Source organism: Rhinopithecus bieti, unplaced genomic scaffold, assembly GCF_001698545.2.
Source record: "Rhinopithecus bieti isolate Rb0 unplaced genomic scaffold, ASM169854v2 scaffold_8350, whole genome shotgun sequence".
NCBI lineage: Eukaryota > Metazoa > Chordata > Mammalia > Primates > Cercopithecidae > Rhinopithecus > Rhinopithecus bieti.
Genome location: NW_016806031.1, coordinates 1,616,676 through 1,637,381, shown reverse-complemented (window position 1 = coordinate 1,637,381; position 20,706 = coordinate 1,616,676). Strand labels below are relative to the sequence as shown.

The 20,706-nt window shown below is 41.3% G+C and overlaps 1 protein-coding gene across 2 annotated transcripts in view; it reads left to right on the top strand.

Moving 5' to 3' along the window:
• MIPEP (mitochondrial intermediate peptidase) overlaps positions 1–20,706 on the top strand; it is a 224,544-nt gene that overhangs the window by 145,087 nt on the left and 58,751 nt on the right. Inside the window, exon 19 of one of the 2 annotated variants that reach the window (XM_017874490.1) lies at positions 14,641–14,900. The exons of the other annotated variant lie outside the window; for it this stretch is intronic. Coding sequence (XP_017729979.1) covers positions 14,641–14,738 — 98 coding nt within the window. The 3' untranslated portion in view covers positions 14,739–14,900. Of the gene's footprint in view, positions 1–14,640; positions 14,901–20,706 lie in introns of those variants that run through there. 2 annotated transcript variants of the gene reach the window in all.

Genomic DNA, 20,706 nt, shown 5'->3' with positions numbered 1-20,706 from the left:
CATTAAAGTTTTCTCTTATTAAATAGTCCCTGCTTAATTTTAGAGTTTGCATATCTCAAATATCTGAATAGCATTATCAGGTTCTTTTTGTGACTCATCCTATAAGTTAGAGTATGTCAGGTAACACAGTTTTTTACTCTCTTTCCATTCAGTACTAAATGTATGTTTTGTTTAGGCTTTAGGGTCAGGAGGAAGGCCAACCTGTACTTATAGCTCCCTTTCTAGCAGTTTAAATAAAGCTGAGCGTTAACAAAGTTCTTAAAATCTTAAGTCACACACTTAAAATAGTGGAATTTCAACACTAGATTTATTTTTGTCTTCCTTTTCATGCACATGCATTTCACATTAGGATAGAGATTTTATTTAAATGCTGCAATAGCCTGTGTGTTGATTTTCTAAATATAGCTAATCCTTTATGTCAGATACTTTCAATAAAACTAATTTCTGCTACTTGTATATTTCCAGCATTGAATGGGGAGGAGGGAGTCATAAAAGTTTAATCAAACCAAGCATACATTTGTTATTTTATTGTTTATTATTGTTACAATAGTTAGAGCAGTAACGCTAAGTACAGCTAAAAGCATTTGTTGAGTGTATTTGATGTGCCAAGTACTATGTATATTGCTGTATGATCTCATTTAATTCTCTAAACAGTCCCAGGGATGCATAAGTAACTTACTTGCCTGAGATCACATAGCAGCAGATGTTAGAAGCAGGATTCAGAGTCAAGTACTCTGAGTCGCCTTTGTGAGCTGGTAATTTCTTCAACTTCGTTCTCAGGTTATACCAGGAAGTTTTTGCTTTGAAATACGTGCATGCATATTCCATTGTATTTTTTTCCCTTGCTCTTTCATAATTTTTGGCAACTGAGTGGCCTTGTTGGGAATACAGTGATGCTCAAAGAAGATATTATTGGGTTATCAGAGTAAGATATCATGGGGACAAATCTGAAAAGTGGCATGTGCTAACTAGTATGCTAACTAGTAACTAGTATGTATACTAGTATGTAATTGCCTTACCTACAGTAAAATGATTTTGTAGGAAAATAAGATTTGTTTAATGTAAATGCGTGAATGCACGGCATACAAAGCAATATTTGGAACTTTACAGAATGCTCATTGGCAGAAAGCTGCTTTTCTTGCACAGCATAGCAGGAATAAATGAGGAAAGCATGTCATGGAATCAGAGTTACAATTTAGTAGCTCTAGGATTATGACACAATTTCAATAATAGAGGCACCCCAGAATAACAGCCAAGTAAATAGAATCCCTAATCTTTGGCTTGTTCGTATATTTACTCACCATAGCCTCTGAAATCACTGAAAGCTTTTTGGAAGAAAGAAATGGAAAGGAGCACCTGCGTTCTCAAGGCTAAGACCTCCCTTTTGTAAATGCACTAATATTTTAAGAGGGTGTGTGCATGTTTAATGTGTGGGTGTGTTTGTTTAAGGAAGACATTGAGCTTCAAAAGGCAAGATGTTTTGTAACCCAGAAATGTAATTGTAAATGGAATTATTAAATCTGACAATGAAATTAAAATAAACTAATGTGTAAACAGAGCACATATGTGGGGCTGTACTTGCTGGCTCACCTTCTGTGTAACACAGGTTCAGAGGCTTCACCTGAATTAATAATTCTAGAGAGATAGAGAGAGCCTCATATGCGATTGCTGACAGATCCCAATCCAGCACAGGGAGCAGCCAAGTCTTTTTAGTTCAAAGGAAGAGAAGAATTTCACTTCTGGCTGATAGTCTGATTTTCTCAAGAACTGATTGTAGATAGAGGGAATCTACCTTTAGCAAAGGGTGTGGGTAACCACAGTCTTGTAGCAGAGGAAAACTTCAAAGTAAAGATGGTGAGCCATACAATTGCCCTAGGCTTGGGAGAGACAGATCTGGAATGAGGATTCTGATCTCATAAAATTCACTTAAGATTTTTCAAACTGCCAGGCTAGCCTTTGTAGCTACAATTCTTAATCAGTCTCGGTTGAGTTTGGCACATATAATTATTTCAGCGGAAAAGATAGCCATTAAACTATTATGATGAATTATTAGAGTTAGTAATGGTGCTGAGAATACTCAAACCTCCTTTTCACTCACTCCCAAATCTGTTTAGATAGCTGCTTTTTGGTATATCCAAGTTATTGTTATGTCTAGTAATATAGGATGGCATAGCACAGACAGCTGTGTATCTGAGTGAATCGCAGGTTCTAAAAAGATTTCTGATCTCTTTTTTTAATTATGGTAAAATATACTACATGCCATACCATTTGCCATGGTAACCGTTTTTAAATGTATAGTTCCAAGCCATTCACAGTGTCCTACACTTACAACGCTGTGCAGCCATCACCACTATCCATTTTCAGAACTTCCCCATCATCCCAGTGAAGACCCTTTTATCATAGAAATCAGCAGGTAGAAAAATGGATTTTAATTCCATCTTTTGTTTCTTTCTTTTAGTAGATAAACAGTTACCTAATAAGCAGATGGCAAAATGTAGAAAAAAGCCGTGATTTATGAGCTGGATAAGTAGCTTGTGATTGTGAGTTTTATGATAGTTTTATGATATTTAATCATAGATCAAATGTTTTGGGATTGAACTTGTGCAAAAATAGTAAGCAACGTCATCCTTCAACTCTTGAACTAGGAAGCAGGTTTTCATAAATCTTCGGGTCTGATTTTTATAGTGAGTGAGCATTTCTCTGTGTTAAATGCTATATCTTATTTAATCCTTATTAACAATCTATCAAAGTAGGTGACATTGTGCCAGTTTTATGAACTTCAAACATTATACTAAACTCCAACATTTTACTTTTACTTAGATTGCCTCCAGCAGAGGTTAAGTGACTAGTCTGAGGTCCCTTAACCAGTTGGTTAACCCAGAGTAATCTCTTACTAAACCCTTGCTCTAACCATCAGGATATACTGCCTTCTTTCGAGCCACCTAAAGTTTTATTTAGAAAATGAAAAGGTATTTTTTTCTCTCTTTCTTGGCACCCCTTCAAAGGAAAACATTTGTATAGTCAGAAGAGAAATAGCCTGAAATTTCGTGTAATGAGACACCACGCAGAACCAGGTAACGTTCCATTCAGCCCCAAATTCACACCAGCACAGTGCCCCTGCCAGGCTGTTGGTGGAACTGCATGCAAATGGCTGCTCTGCTGACCAGCGAGGCCCGGGGGGCTATTGTCCTGTAGGGGGTCCTCAGGACATTTTGTTTTTTGGAGACTGAGGCTCTTTTTGGGCCACCAGACTGTTTCCTAACTAAGTGATACAGGCCTTAAATAGAAATCTGGCTAATGGAACTTAATTAATTAATTTCCACTAAGTCCAGTGCTGTGGCTGAAATGTAAGAATATGGCTAGCTTTTAACTTTTTATTTTTTTAAAAACTTTTTTTTCTAGGTTTGATGTACGTGTGCAGGTTTGTTATATAGGTAAACTTGTGTCATGGGGGCTTTTTATACAAATTATTTTATCACCCAGGTACTAAGTCTAGTACCCAATAGTTTTTTTTTCCTCTCCCTCCTCCCATGCTCCACACTCAAACAGGCCTCAGTGTGTTCTCATTATTTAGCTCCCACTTACAAATAAGAACATGCAGTATTTGGTTTTCTGTTCTTGGCGTTAGTTTGCTAAGGGTAATGGCCTCCAACTCCATCCACATTTCTGCAAAGGATGTGATCTCGTTCTTTTTTATAGCTACATAGTATTCCTTGGTGTATATGTACCACATTTTCTTTAACCAGTCTGTCATTGATGGGCATTTAGGTTGATGCCATGTCTTTGCTATTGGGAATAGTGCTGCAGTGAACATTCATGTGCATATGTCTTCATGGTAGGATGATTTATGTATTTAGGTATATAAACAGTAATGGGATTGCTGGGTCAGGTGTTAGTTCTATTTTTAGCTCTTGGAGGAATTGCCGCACTGCTTTCCACCATGGCTGAACTAATTTACACTTCCACCAACAGTGTATAAGTATTCCTTTTTCTCTACAACCTCATCAGCATCTGTTATTTTTTTGACTTTTTACTAATAACCATTGTGACTGGTGTAAACTAGTATCTCATTGTGATTTTGATTTTTTAGCTTTGATGTTAAAGAACTGATGAGGTATTTGTCCTGGGTGTCTTGGCCTCAGGGCACTGGCCACTCCTGATTGGTGTGAGGAGTTCATCCACCTTTCCACATACACAGAGCACCCAGACCTCCCCTCTCCTGGGCAGCCTTGGACACCAAGTCCATGAACTTCCCTTACACCTTTGAAACCCACAAGCAACGATACTTCCTTCCCCGCCTCCACAAGGGAAGATCCAGGGATTTCAGGGAGATGCGAGCTATGGAGGGCACACCCTCTGTGCTTCTTCCTGTCCCCTCACACCTCCTGCCACCCCGACAGGGCTCAGTGGCAGTGAGACACTGTTCTTCGTCCAGGAACAACCCCTGCTTTTCCAGTGAAGGTGGGGAGTAGAAATCAGGCATTAAAGCTTGCTTGTGTATCACCCAGACTTTACGAATCGGAGGAAAGACAGAATCATTTAAATGAGAAAACAGCTGCTTCAGCTACAAAGCCTGGGTCTGCAGAGTTGGTCTTTGATCAGACAAAAAGATCAGTGTTCCTTAGACATCATTCAATTGTTTCTAATAAAGGGTGAACTGATCTTTTTTTTAATCAACTGGAAATCTTCTTGAAAGAAATAGAACCAACTCTGGCTTATCAAAGCAGAAAACCAATTTTTTTTTTTTGAGGCCACAGAATCAAAGGAAGAAGTTAGAACAGGGCTCCCGAAGAGCAGCTTGCGGGGGCTGGGCAGAGGAGCGGGTGTGTTCTTCATGGGACTGGCGCTGAGATGGTTCCGCTCCAGCCAGCCATAGACCTTTCTCCGTTCCTCTCAAGACTCAATCCTGGAAGGAGACATCTGGCCACCGTCACTGGGTGAGCCACGGGCAGGGAGAGCTTCCTTATTCGTTGGCCCACCACAGGGTGTCTGCCTGCGCTGTTGATGTTTTGGGATCAGATAAGTTCTTTTTATGGGGCCTGTCCTCTGTGTGGTAGGGTGGTTCACTCCCCCAGTGTGACAACCAAAAATGTCATCAGACCTTGCCAGATGCCCTGAGAGACAAAATCACCCTCTAAACCACTGCTCTAAAGCAAAATTATTCTCCTAACCAGAGGGGAAATGGATGCTCGGTGGAAAAAAGCAGTATTCCACCCCATTGACACTTCGTGCTGTATGAACAGTTATGTATTTCCATGACTTTCTCCCCAGCTCATGACGTTCCTCAGAACAGAAATCTCATGTGTCTCTCATGTCTGTGTGCCTGCTGTCTCTAGTACACAGTGTTTAGCACACAAGTGCTTAGTAAACATTTCCTTTGATAAATGCATGAGCAGACCTTCAGTCTGAAGTGGAATCAGGAGTGGTCATGTTCCTGCTTGCTGCCGTGCACAGGGAGCTTGGCCTGCAGGCAGAGGCATTTATCTCAGAACGCTAATGGCGGGAGAGGTCCATGCCTGTGGGGAGTCAGACCTAAACAACTCCATCCACCTTTCTTCAAAAATCACCCACTTTGGCAGAAATCATGACCTATCAACAGATGGCCAGTCCTCTACCAACTTCCCTGTGTTTTCCTTGAGAAGTGGCTCCCTCTGGGCTCCTGCCTGACTGAGGTTGGGTTCTATTTCTCAGGCTCAGAACAGTCAGAATGAAAGAAGCTTCTTAGGTGTGTGTTTCTGAGCTTTTCTCATAAAAGAGTTAATAATTGATCAACACAAATTACTGTCCTCTAGAATGTTCCTAGTAATCAAAACATACCCTGCTTCTTAATTTTTTAAATAAAAGGACTGCCTTAATCTGCAGAGGGCACCTCCCATCTGGGAGACTTCTTGAGCAAGTGCAGAGCCACAGCTTCCACCCAGCTCACGCTGACACCACATCCCTTTCTCCCTCCCCACTACAGATCTGGAGGCCAGATCCATGCCAGATCCACTGGATCAGTGTAGGTGCTTTTCCAGTTAGCTGGGCCCTCAATAACTTTGAACAGTGTGCCAAATAAATTATACTTTTACATGAAACAGTTGTTTTCTATTTCACCTGAAAAATCTTTTTTAGTTAAGTAGAAAATTATATGCGTCTACATGTTTCTTGCTTAGTATTTTTCAAGTTCTAGCTGCCAGTTGAGAGAAACGACATCTCATTTTCAGGCTTAATAGGTTTCCGCAGGTCCATCTGAGCCATGGGTCTTAAAGGTGAGCATGCAGCAGAGTCACTGGGAAGGCTTATTAAAACACAGGTCACTGGGCCCATCCCCAGGTTCTGATTCAGCAGGGCTTGGATGGGGGATTAAGAATTCACATTTCTAACAGGCTCCCAGTTGACACACCAGTGATGTCAGTCCACTTTTAGGTCCACTGGATCATAGTTTTCAGAAGAAAGTCTCAGCCAGTCACAGAGGCGCACGCCTGTAATCCCATGGGGCACTTTCAGAGGCTGAGGCAGCTGGGTCACTTGATCTCAGGAGTTCGAGACCAGCCTGGGAAACATGGCGAAACCCCATTCCTACAAAAAAAAAAAAAAAAAAAACTAGCTAGGTGTGGTGGTGCATGCCTGTAGTCCCAGCTGAGGAAGGTGGAGGTGGGAAGATCACTTGAGCACAGAAATTCAAGGCTTCAGTGAGCCGAGATCACACCACTGCACTCCAGCCTGAGTGACAGAGTGACACCCTGTCTCAAAAAAAAGACAACTCAGTAATTGTTATATATAATATATAAAGGTGTCTCTAATCTTTTGGCTTCCCTGGGCCACACTGGAAGAAGAATTGTCTTGGGCCACACATAGACTACACTAACAATAGCTGATGAGCTTAAAAAAAAAAAAAAAAAAAGGAAAAAAAGGAAAAAAAATCCCCAAGAAAAAATTTAATAGTATTTTAAGAAAGTTTATGAATTTGTGTTGGGCCACATTCAAAGTCATCCTGGGCCACATGCGGCCCACAGGCCATGAGTTAGACAAGCTGGATATATAATATCTTCCTAATAAATAACATGTTTTTTCTTTTTGGGGGCTGTTTGTTTGTTTTACCTTCCTGAAATTCACATTAGGCATTTAGGCACAGATAGAATGAATGGATGAATGAATGGAAGAACTCTTATAAATATTCAGTGAATAGTTTCTTCATTCATTCATTCTTTGACTTTCATTAAATTTGGATCATATTCAGCCGTTGATCAAAAAGCCATAGTTTCATTTTATTGGGCACCTTTGCTTGGTGTCAAGCAATATAAGAAATAGACTCAAAGAAAAGATGTACCTATTCTTCTTCTTCCAAGCTTTAAAATAATTCTGCCTTTTAATTGCCTGGTAATCCCCTGTATTTATGAAACTAAATGATACACCAACTATTTCACCCTGGGGCCTTAGGAAAGGGAGCCAGAATGAGATTTCGTCTTTGCAAGGTTGGCTTACAGGTATAATCAAACTGCCAACCAATTGCTCTCAATCATGTTTTCAAATAATTATATTAGTTGTACATCCAAAAGGGCATTCAAGGGATTAAGCAGGTTAGGCCATGAGTATGCTGATTTTTAAATGAAGGTCTGGTTGGATTATATGTTCATTATGTATTACAAAATAACAGAATATGAACTTGCAGCTTTGTACACACAATTAACTATCCTGGAGCTGACAGATTTTTTCTTGGTGAAAGTGTAGAAATCTGCATAGTTAGGAACCTTAAGCACAGAACTCTTGGGCACTTTTTCCTCCCAGTGTCATGCCAAGACAGGAACTCCAGCAGCAACCAAGCATCGTGAGCGCTGTGTGCCCTGATGGGAAGAGGCTCTTGGTCGTTACATGAGTGCCTGTCCTGGTCACGGGTGTCCCAGTCACAGCTGGGCCAAGCCACCGTTGGCAGTACCAGACTACGGCCCTGTGAGACGAGGCCATTGATCTCTGCCCTCTACTTCCAGCTAGCTGGGCACAGTCGTGGCTGCTTGTAAAGTGTGCTCCACAGAGCGGAAGCTGCGTCAGTTGGCCAAAAGTGCTCATGGGTGGCCCCAGGAAATAATGAGACCTTTCTGTCAGGATTTTCTACGTATTTAGGTTCTGTCCATCAAGGATGCTGCTATTTAAATATAAACCTTTTTAGAATGTATTTGACAGAACTTCAGGGCATGAGGCGGTAAATATATCATGGTGCTTTAAGAGCATGGGCTCAGGAACCAGACTGCCAGGGTTAAAGCAAACCTATGAGCTGTGTGACTCTCTTGGCTTCTGTTTTCTTCTTGTGAAGATAGGTGTCTCAAGGTGTGTTTTAAGGAGACCACGGACCAGTGCTCTTAGGACAGTGTCTGGTGCGCAGTGAATGCTCCATAAACAGCCACCATGGTTCTGGGAGTGGAATGGCTGGTGTTCTCTCTGATGAGCCCCGTCTAGGCCAGCTGTCTGCAGGTCCAGTCCTCCTGCATGGTATTTTTCTCCTCACTTTCTTTCCAGCTGTATGTCCGCAGTCACTCGGAAGAAGAGGGCTGGAAAGCCACAGTTTGGAAACCCTGCCATTTTAAGACTCAGTCTTGGAATCTTATTGATATTATAATTTAAATTAGTCAGGCTAGAATAATTACCCTAGTACTGCCAGGTTATGAAACACGCTAATTTGAGCAGAGCCGTCAGAACGAAAATGTTCTGGCTGGTACCATCTTTTCTTAGCCCATTTGTCTCTCACGTAAAATGAGGAGAAAAATACATTAAATTCTCACTCTTTATCTACTCTTTAGATATACTCTGTCTCTCTCAGTAAGACAAATAGATGAAAATATACTACCTGCTTCCTTTTGTGAGCTCGTATTTGCAATGTGTGTCCTGATGCAGTTTTGTCTTTCTTATATTGCTATTGACCCTTTTCTCTTTTTAGTTGTAAAGTTATTGCCTGTTTGAATCCTTTTGTCAAGATCCATTCATTCTCCCTGTAATTTAGGTGATTTCCACAGTGAAATGTGTTTGTTAACTCCATCCACCTTAGTTGGAGTTAACAGCTCCAAGCTGGTTCCCAGGGTGCTTAGAAAATACTATTTTAATCGTCACCCTTCTAAAATTAAGACTTGAAGGCAAAGGGGACATCTTTGTCAGCTTTAAAAAAGAAATGAAAGCTTTCTTAGAATTTTTTTACTATGGCCATATACAACAGCCAAATCCAGTTTTTCTTACTTGTGGAACTACCTGAAACATTGGGCTTTTTTTTTTTTTTTTTAATTTTCTGTGTAGGGTTTAGTTCATGTTAACACTCGCAGAACATTTAAATCTAATTAGAGCAGGGCTAGCGCAACAGCGTGCCCAGGATTCTTCCCCAGTAACCGTTCATTATCCTTCCAGGCTCGGGTCCTCATTTCCTCCTTTTTGAACCTTCATCTTCACCAATCACATTACACACAAAATCACCAAACCAGTTAGCTCTAACTGTATTTCTTTAGAAAAGCCCAGAAGTGTATATATTTTTCTCTTGTGGCCACAGTTGCCATTCTGTGAGACACAGGAATTGTTTAAGGTGGGAAACTGGAGAAGGACGTGTGCTAGTTGGGCCTGTCTGCTGGGAAGGAGAGAGCAAGGTCATATTTATATTGGCAGTGTGTTGAGTTGAAGTGAACCACTTCAAAGAACAGGGTGGCCATACTTACCTGAATAGCTTGGCTCTGAATAAATGACTTTCCCTTCTGAGAATTCCAGTCATTTAGTTATAAGCGACCAGTCACGTAATTATAGAAATGTTTCAAATATTGATTTTTTTAGTTTTAAGGGGCAGAGAGAGTTTAATAGGCAAGAAGAGGCAAGGAGGAAGGGAGAAGGAAGAAGCTTCCCTGTACAGAGACAGAGGGAGGGGGGTGCTCCAAAGCCAAAAGAGGAACCCCCACCTGCCACAGATACCAGCTAGGTATATACACAGAGGCTGGAGGAGGCAGTGTCTGATTTGCACAAGGCTCAGGGGATTGATCTGACTAGGCACGTCATTCACCTAGCCCGAGGGAAAGCTGGCCCTCCCACCCTAGCCTTTTAATATGCAAATGCAGGACACCATGATGTTCTACACAGGTGGGGATACTTCGGGATGGCCATGTATCCAGGAATGTGGGGAAAGGGCAAGAAGGGCCACCGGAATCACCATGTTTGGGTGGACCCAGTTTCTAATGGCTGACGTTTGGATATCGGGTTACTGGCCTGGCTTTAAGAGCTGGGGCTTTACAGGAAACTTTTCCAGACAAGCTTTAAAAAAAAAAACACTTCCTAAGGACCCCTTTCCCCCTCTATCTGCCTAAAATAATTAGTAACTCCTACAGCATTCCCCACTGTGGAGATGCCGCACTAACTGTTGTTAGGGGTGTGGGTGGCGACGCCTTCTGGCTACTTCCTGCTGGAAAGGGGCGTCGAATGGGGAACAGCCGCGGGGGCTCCTCCCGGGGTGCATCAGGGTCCTCGGAAAACTGGCCTGTCCACGTGTGGTTCAGTTTACGGCACCATTTGGAGTTTGATTGCTGTGCGTTGGGTGATCCTCTCCTCTTGAGGTCCCAAGATAACTTCCAGATTCTAGAGGAACCAGGCCGAGAAATAAACATGCGTCGTATTTTGTTCACAGGAGTACACCTTACTCAATCATTAAAGGCCATAAATAGTTTAAAATAAGTTTCCTTGACTCAGTCTGATGAATGAAATTCCTTTCCCAGCCAACGCACCCAAATGATACGGCTCTGATGAGTGGTGGAGCACCGGGGTTTTTGGTCCTCTTGCCGGTTTAGACACAGGGACACGGACACATGTGGAGTGATTTTAAGGAGCAGAGAGTTCAATAGGCAAGAAGGGGCAAGAAGGAAAAGGGAAGGAAGAAGCTACCCTATACAGAGGAGGGGGCTCCAAAGCTGAGAGAGGGAACCCCTCAAATATTAAAAAGGAAGAAATGGTGCGTTAGGCTAGCACATTTTATGGAAAGCCATGTCTTAATTAAATGTTTTCCCTACAAATGTTCTCTGTATGAAGAAACCTGGCACACAGGGAATGCATGAAACCTGATTTATAATTAGATTGAGTCTCCTTAAGTAATAACCTACATCTGGAAGGTATAGTGTCAACTGTGCTACTTTAGCCATCATCACGTACCCAGCATTTCTATCGTTAGTGACACAGCTGGGCCAGAGGTGAGGCCTGCATTCATGCATGCAGATTATTTTACTGTAAAAAAGAACACTGTGTTTTGAACTTTAATTGCACAAATAGACATAGCAGTGACATTCTCTTCTAGTAACTGCCCATTATTCCTCACATATTTCCTAAGATAGAGCTGTTAAAATTTAGATAGACATTAGATAGACAATAAAAATATTTTAGTGTACAGTTGAAACTATAACGATATTAGTGGTGTTCTCAACTACCCCAGGTCTAGTTAAGGGCTTTCAAGTATGTGTTTGGACCAAGTATTTTCGTGTCGACCATCTAGATAATCCTTGGTCTGTTTCCCACCCCATGTACTTTCTGGTGGGATGATCACATCTGCACCTCTAGTCCCCAAGCTCTCCCTGAGCTCTGTGTCCTCACTGCCTCCACATGGAGCACCCCCTTCCACCTCACACTTGACAGGGGTTGTGTCTCCACACCACCCTGCTCCTCCTGGATTCCAGCTCAGTCTGTCCTTCCTGTTCTGTTGGTTGCCCTGGTTCAGAGCCCTGGGTCCTCTCATGTTCGTCTCCCAGTCTCTTCCAGCCTTACTCTACCCGCCAGACCACTTCTCGATCAGCATACATTGTGCATTTCCCCATGTTTGTGCCTTTCCTCTATTGTCTCCTCCACCTAAGAGGCCCAATCTGTTAAGTTTCTGCTCAATCCCATCTCCTCCACAAACCTTCTGAATCCCTTCACTGGAATTCATCTTTCTCTTCTGTTCTCCACACTGACTGCCCTTTGTGTGCTATTAGCATCCACAGTTTACTTTTTCTCAAGATTTTATGTTAAAAATTTTCAAATATTCAGAAAAGTCAAATGAATAGTACAACACTCATATACTTGCTGTTTTGTAAACATGTTCCTATATTTACATCTCTTCATCTGCCTATCTGGCCTTATATTTTTATGCATTTCAAGTAGCAGACATCAGTACATTTTACACATAGATTCTTTTGCATGCGTAGCATTAGAGTTCAATAGTTGCTTACTGTATTTAGGTAAACTTTTCATACAGTGAAATACACAATCTCAAATGTACCTCTCAATGAATTTTGATGCATGTACACACCTTTGTAACTCAAATCACTATCTAGATGTACAACATTTACCGTCACACCAGAGGCCCTGCTGCCTCTTCTCAGTTGATTCTAATATCCACTCCCCAAAGCAACCACAGTTCTGATTTTTTTTCACCATAGATTGGTTTAACCATCTTTTTGAACTTCATATAAATGAAATCAAACAGTATGTACTGCTTCGCATAAGGCTTCTCTCACTCAGCATAATGTTTTTGAGATGCATTTGTGTTGTTGCATGTATGAATAGTTTGCTCCTTTTTGTTGCTGAGTAATATTCCATTGTATGAATAGACTGTAGTGTGTGTTTTCCTAGTGACAGAAACTTGGGTTGTTGCCAGCTTGGGGTTTACAAGTTGTTTCTTTGTTGACATATGCTTTCATTTCTCTTGGATAAATACCTGGGAGTGAAATTGCTGGGTCCTCGCGTAGGTATATGTTTAGTTTCATAAGACACTGTTAGACCTTTTTTCAAAGTGATTATATCATTTTATCCTTTCACCACAAATGTATGACAATTCAGGTTGCCCACAGCCTTGTCAACATTTGGTATAGCACGGTGGCTCACACCTGTAATCCCAGCACTTTGAGAGGCCAAAGCAAGGTAGGAGGATCGCTTGAGCCCAGAAGTTCAAGACCAGCGTGGGCAACATGACAAGACCCCATCTCTACAAGAAGTTTAAAAACTAGCAGGGCATGGTGGCACACACCTGTGGTCCCAGCTACTCTCAAGCTGAGGCGGGAGGATCACCTGAGCCTGGGAAGTCGAGGCTGCAGTGAGCCATGTTCACGCTGCTGCACTCCAACCTGGAAAACAACAACAACAACGAAAATTAGCTATTCTGGTGGGTGTGTCATAGTATCTCACTGTGGGTTTGGTTTTCATTTCCCTAATGACTAATGATGTTGAATGTCTTCTCAGTGCCTATTATTTATTTATGTATCATCTTCTGTGAAAAACCTGACCTTGGGAAGGTAAAATCTTTTGTCAATTTGTAATTAAAAAAAAAATCTTTTTACAGTGGGTCGAAGAAGTTCTTTATACATTCTGGATACCAGTCTTACGTGAGATATGTTTTGTATTTTTTCCTACTCTTTCATCTGTCTACTCATTGGTTTAATGGTTTCTTTTCAAGAGACATTTTTAATTTTGATGAAATCTGACATTTTTTCCTTTTATGGTCATTGCTTTCTGTGTCCTAAGAAAGCATACCTACTTCAGAGTCACAAAGATACTTCATGAGGTTTTTTAAGACAGTAATTTTAGTGTTTACGCTTAGGTCTGTGACCCTCTCAAGTTAGTTTTTATGTGTGGTATGCAGTAGGGGTCCAGGCTGGTTTTCCCCATATGGATATGCAGTTCTGCCCAGCCGACTGATGTGCGTGTCCTTCTCACCCTCACGCTGTGACTGAGCCTGCCCACCTGTATGCCCATGACCTGGCCTCATCCTTTCCACACAGCAGATGCTGCCTTCGTGTTCACTGAATTGCAGTAGAGGTTCAGAGAACAGTAGAGGATTCCGGCAGTCTTTTAATGCCTTGATTTTGAAAATGGTTTTACAGAATTCATCTCCCAAAGGAAGGGTCAGTATATAGAGCCTGTTCAACCCTTGAGTTAGCATTTCCTGCCAAGAATGTAGGTTGAAGCAAGAAGGGTTAATTGCATAAATCTTTGTGTTTTGGCTTCTTTAGAGTGAAGAAAGAGTACGAATTCAGCTTTTTATTGAATTCTTAATACATGCTAGGCATGGTACTTCATTGCTTCTACATCTTCTTGTTTGATCCTTATAGCAACCTGGTAGGAAATTTGGGTGCCAGAGATTTAAGTGACTTCTGCATTACACAGTTAGTAAGTTGCAAAGCTAGGAGTTGTCTGGGACAGGGAAATCTGGAGGAAAGCCAATAATTTGATTCTGATATAAGACTTCTATAAAAGAATTAACATCTAATTGATTGTAAAGTGTATAGAACTTGTTAATGAAACTGGATAGGTAATTAAACTTATTAAATTCTGAATCATCCAAGTCAAAGATAACTAAAAAAAAAAAGTCAGTCTTCTAATATCAGTCTTTAAGGGAGTAGTCATATATGCAAAAATAATAGCCCTCAGGAAATATATTTAGGCCTAAATCTCTAAGCTAAGGATTGATTTGTTAGTAAAAATGCATTAAAATTATAAATTGCTCCAAGGCCCACACACTGTCCATGACGTTATAAAATGTTCTTGCAGTCAGGTTATATAGCCAGAGTCTTGATTCAGAAAGCCAGAGTGTTCCTCTAGTGTGTGGATTTGAATTTGTGTCTTTGGGGCTCCTGTTGCCTCCTGGTGAACGCAGTGCTGACCTTTCTTTGTTTGCAGGTATGCTTCAGAAGCGTCCTTCTGTTGATGACTTCGTAAGTGCCCTGGTTTCTGACTTGGATCTGGACTTCGAAACTTTCCTCATGGATTCAGAATAACAGAAATACTCTAAACCTCTTCAATCAAGGTGATGTAGATAATGACTTTGTTACGAATGCTACAGCTGTGAGAGCTTGTTTCTCATTTCAGTGTTCACTTCTGTAATAAATTTGGAAAAACTTTAAACTCATAGAACTTGGAATAAATCATTTGTTTTAATTCTGCTGGCTTTTCACCTGTTTGGCACATTTTTGAGCACATGAAAATCTCTGACCTGGTAACAACCATCCTTCTACATGGCATTGTTAAACGGAGGGTATGGGTATTTCCTTAGTATAACCACTCCCCTGTTGAGCTTTTCCCCCTTTCCATGGATCTTTAATTAGTTTAATTAAATATTTAATTAAAAGCAAAATTGTTTAAGACAGAGTTTGAAGCAATATTCAGAAAGGTTACACATATAGTTCTTTTAAGAATGATGACCATTTCTTAAGACCACTATCTAAAGTAGGCTTAGAAAATACACTTTAAATAGTTACAAGCAACCGACAAACCAAGTGTGGTTTCCAAAATACATGTAATTATCTGTACTGTTTTTTCCTGAATGTTTAGGCAAATAGACTCAGAACACAGAGGGCTGGCTTGGCAATGAAGGTAGAATGAGTAAGTGCACGTACAATTAATAAGTGACATACCAGTGTCAAGCAACTGTTGAATCAGGAAACGGGGGTTCAGACCATGTCTGCTTTTATCTGGAACTCATTTCCTTTACACTATTGTATACCATACTGCATTTTGGTTTGTTATTATCAGGAAATAAATTATTTAATGGATTTTTCCCACCATTAAAGTCAAAACCTAATTATGAATTTCCAGTTTAAAAAGGCACCTGCTAACAGCCTCTTCCTGCTTCTCACCAAATGACCAATGATGAAACAAAAGGAAAGATTCAAAATACCCAAAACTAAGACACACATTCAACCTACTGGCAGAATCTGGAGGAATTTCTTCATGCCCAGAAACAGACAGGACTGGCTGGAGAAACGTCATCAGTGGCCGGCCGGTGCCAGGTACACCTGGAGGCAAGGGATCGACCCTTTCTGCTTTCCCACCTCCTGCTCACCCTTAGAAATGCAAATCGGTACTGACCAGAAGGCAGAGCGGCCAGTACCCCGAATGGGGCTTCACGTGTGAGCGCTGCAATGGGTCCCTCCCCGTTGCTCCCCATTGGAGCTTCTCTATCCAGCAGCACTTGGAAACTGCCGCTCACACAGCCTTGGGCAGGGAGTGGGCCTGGCAGTGGTGTCTCCTCTGTACCCAAAGCAAAGCTCAGGAAGGGAGACAAGGGTTGAGGAAGGGCTCTGGTGCAGTGCCCAGGGAGGAGGCTTGCTGTTTCTTGTCTCACCCTATTCACAATATCCAAGCTAACTTAAAAAGAGATCTCATCTCGACAAACTGGCAATACACAGATGCCAGCTCATTCTGGGAAACAGACGTGGAGAAATTTACAGGTAAATCAGTTACAGGTAACTCTGAAAAGTGCTTTCATCAGCACCCAGGTGCACCGACAGTGACAAAACCCCTGCATCTTTATCAGGTCTTTTTTGTAGGGGTGAGTAACCAAAAAAAAAGAAGTCCATGTGGAACCTTTTTTTAAAAGCATTCTTAAGAAACAGGAAAGGAAGACTTTACCTGGAAGATGCTGGAAAATCAAAACTTTGAAAATTATTTTTTTTTTTTGAGACAGAGCCTCGCTCTGTCACCCTGGCTAGAGTGCAGTGACGTGATCTCAGCTCACTATAACCTCCGCCTCCCGGATTCAAAGGATTCTCATGCTTCAGCCTCCCTAGTAGCTGGGATTATAGACGTACACCACCACACCCAGCACATTTTTGTATTTTCAATAGAGACAGGGTTTCACCATGTTGGCCAGACTGATCTCAAACTCCTAGCCTCAAATGATCCACCCACCTTGGCTTCCCAAAGTGCTAGGATTACAGGTGCGAGCCACGGTGCCTGGCCAAAAATTATTTTTTAAAAGGAGCCAATTGCTTCTTGTACATTGCAGCAAAATCTATTTTTGTTTTTTTGGGGTTTTGGTTTTGTTTTCTTTTTTTTTTTTTATTGCACTCTACTTTATTGAGCTTTGCAGCTATTTTTTAACAATTTTTTTTAAAGCAAATTGAAGGTTTGTGTCAACCCTGCATTGAGCCAATCTATTGGTGCCGTTTTCCCAAGAGCACGTGTACACACCTCGCGTCTCTGTATCACATTTTGGTAATTCTCACAATATTTCAAACTCTTTCATTACTATTTTATCTGTTATGGTGATCTGTGATTAGTGATCTCTGATTGTAATTGTTTGGGGGTGACAATTGTGTAAACATAAGACAGTAAACTTCATTGATAAATGTTGTGTGTGTTCTAACTGCTCACCAACCAGCCTTCCCTTCATTTCTCTCCCTCTCCCTCTCCCTGGGCCCCCTATTCCCCAAGGCACAATAATATTAAATTAGGCCAACTAATAACCCTACAATAGCCTCTAAGTGTTCAAGTGAAAAGAAGAGCTATACATCTCTCACTTTCAATCAAAAGCTGGAAATATGCTTAGTGAGGAAGGCATATCAAAAGCCAAAATAGACTGAGAGATACGTCTTGTATGCCAAATAGCCAAGTTGTGAATGCAAAGGAAAAGTTTTTGAAGGAAATTAAAAGTGTTATTCCAGGGAACACAAGAATAATAAGAAAGTGAAACAGCCTTATTGCTGATATAGAGAAAGTTTTGATAATCTAAATAGAAGATCAAGCCAGCCACAACATTCCCTTAAACCAAAGCCTAATCCATAGCAGGCTCTATCTCTCTTCAATTCTATCAAGGATAAGAGAGGCAAGGAAGCTTCAGAAGAAAGGTTCAAAGCTAGCAGAGGTTGGTTCATGAGGTTTATGGAAAGAAGCTATTCCAGGACATAAAAGTGCAAGGTGAAACAGCAAGTGCCGACGGAGAAGCTGCAGGAAGTATCTAAGAAGATTTATCTAAGATAATTGATGAAGGTGGCTACAGTAAACGACAGATTTTCAATGAACGTGAAACAGCCTCCTATTGGAAGAAGATGCCATCTAGGACTTTGATAGCTATAGAGGAGAAGTAAATGCCTGGAGTCAAAGCTTCATAAGACAGGCTATCTCTCCTCTTAGGGGCTGACGCAGCTTGTCACTTTAAGTTGATGCCAGTTCTCATTTGCCATTCTGAAAATCCTAGGGCCCTTAAGAATTTCGCTAAATTGACACTCTCTATTCTCTAGAAATGGAATGGCAAAGCCTGAATGACAGCACATTTATTTACTATATGATTTACTAAAATTTTTAAGCTTACGCTTGAGACCTACTCAGAAAACAAGATTCCTTTCAAAATGTTACTGCTCATTGACAATGAACCTGGTCACCCAAGCACTCTGATGGAGATGTGTGATGAGATTACTGTTGTTTTTATGCCTGCTAACCCAACATCCATCCTGCAGCCCATGAATCAAGAAGCAATTTTGACTTTCAAATATTATTTAACAAATACATTTCATTAGGCTATAGTTGCCATAGACACTGACTTCTCTGATGGATCTGGGTAAAGTAAATTGAAAACCTTCTGGAAAGGATTCACCATTCTAAATTCTAGTAAGAACATTTGTGATTCACAGGAGGAGGTAAAAATGTCAACATTAAGAAGGATTTGGAAGAAGTTGATTGAATGATTTTGAGGAGTTCAAGGGTTTATTAGAGGAAGTAACTACAGATATGTTAGAAATATCAAGAGAACTAGAAATAGAGCCTGAAGATGTGACTGAATTGCTACAATCTCATGAAAAACTTGAGTGTGTGATGAGTTGCTTCTATGGATGAGCAAAGAAAGCGGTTTCTTGAGATAGAATCTACTCCTGGTGAAGATACTGTGAACATTGTTGAAATGACAAAATATTTAAAATATTACATAGACTTATTTGGTAAAGCAGTGGCAGAGTTGGAGAGGATTCATTCCAATATTTGAAAATGTTCCACTGTGTGTAAAATGGTGTCAAACATCATCACATGCTACAGAGAAACGTTTTATGAAGAATCAATTGGTACAGCAAAATCCATGGTTTTTTAAAAGAAATTGCCACAGTCACCCAATCTTCAGCAACCACCACCCTGATCAGTTAACAGCCATTGAGACTGAGGCAAGACCCTCTACCAGCAAAAAGATTATGACTAACTGAAGGCTCAGATGATCATTAGCATTTTAAAGCAATATTTTAAATTAAGGTATGCACACTGTTTTTGTTTTGTAGGCATTATACAATTGCTTACTTAATAGACTACAGTATAGAGTAAACTTTTATATGCACTGAGAAAGCAAAAAAATGTGTCTGACTTGGTTTATTGCAGTGGTCTGGAACCCAACCTGCAATATCTCTGAGTATGCCTGTATATACACATATTCAAATAGTGAATTATTCTGTGAAGACAAAGTAAGCTCTTAAAGTAGATAGGGAGTGATGGGGGAGGTCAAGTCTGACAGGGTATTTCAGGATTTACTGATGGTTAAGAAGTCCAGAGAGAAGGAAGGAGAGCAGTTACAGAAGACAGGAAGACACTGGGAAAATGGGGAACCCTCTTTATGAGATGGGGAAGACTGGGAGAGGAGAACAATTGCAGAGGGGTAAGGGGAGTGTTGGGAAATCAGAAGTTCATATTGAGTATGTTGAGTTGAAAATGACTATTAAATATTGAAATGGAGTTGTTGGGTTGGCAGTTGTATAGCAAGCCTGGAACTCTGGAAGAAGTCAGGGTTTCATATATAAATCTGGGAGTCACGAATGTATTAATAGTATTTGAAACCACAGAACTGCGTAAGATAACTTAGATAGTGAGAGGTATGAGTATAAATCAAGAAGAAGGCTGAGGATTGAGTCCAGGGACATTCTGACGTTTCAAGGTCAAGTGGAGAAGAGGCAACTAGAAATAGAAACGGAAAGTTGTAGCCTGTTTGGTGGGAAGAGAACTGAGAATGTGTGGTGTCCCACAAGCCAAGAACNGGGAGTTACCCGATTTTCCAGGTGTTGTGTGTCTCAGTTCCCCTGGCTAGGAAAACGGATCCCCTTCCCCCTTGCGCTTCCAGGTGAGGCGATGCCTCGCCCTGCTTCAGCTCTCGCTGGTCAGGCTGCAGCAGCTGACCAGCACCGATTGTCCGGCACTCCCTAGTGAGATGACGCAGTACCTCAGTTGAAAATGCAGAAATCACCGGTCTTCTGTGTCGCTCGCGCTGGGAGTTGGAGACTGGAGCTGTTCCTATTCAGCCATCTTGCTCCGCCCCCCTTGTTTTCTTTTTGAGACAGAGTCTTGCTCCGTTGCCCAGGCTGGAGTGCAGCAACACGATCTTGGCTCACTGTAACCTCTGCCTCCCGGGTTCAAGCGATTCTCCTCCCTCAGCCTCCCAAGTACCTGGGATTACAAGCACCCACCACCATGCCTGGCTAATTTTTGTATTTTTAGTGAGATGGGATTTCACCATGTTGGCCAGGCTGGTCTCAAACTCCTGACCTCAAGTGATCCGCCCGCCTCAGCCTCCCAAAGTGCTGGGATGACAGATATGAGCCACCGTGCCTGGCCCTCTCTGGAATCCGCAGAGATTTGAGAAAACGTGGCATTTATGAAGTTGAAAGCCATAAAGAACAAGCAGAAATAAAAAGACAACAGGTCAAGTTGAAAAGGAAGATGGGTAAAATAAATGCAGAGAAACAATAACCACAGTGCAAGGACCGAAAACATTGTCAGAATCAGAAAGGAAGAAAATCGTCAAGGAAAAACCTGAGAATCTTTGAGAAGGCAGGTTACAGGAATGCAGTGAGAACAGATAGCAAGACAGCAGAGAGGAGGCCCACACCCTCTGAATTCTAGAATTCCTCGCATGAAGCCAGGGCATTTGCAACAAACGCAATGACCAGAGATAAATTCCGGTGTACTCCTGTATTCCCAGGAGTACAAACCAGTGCC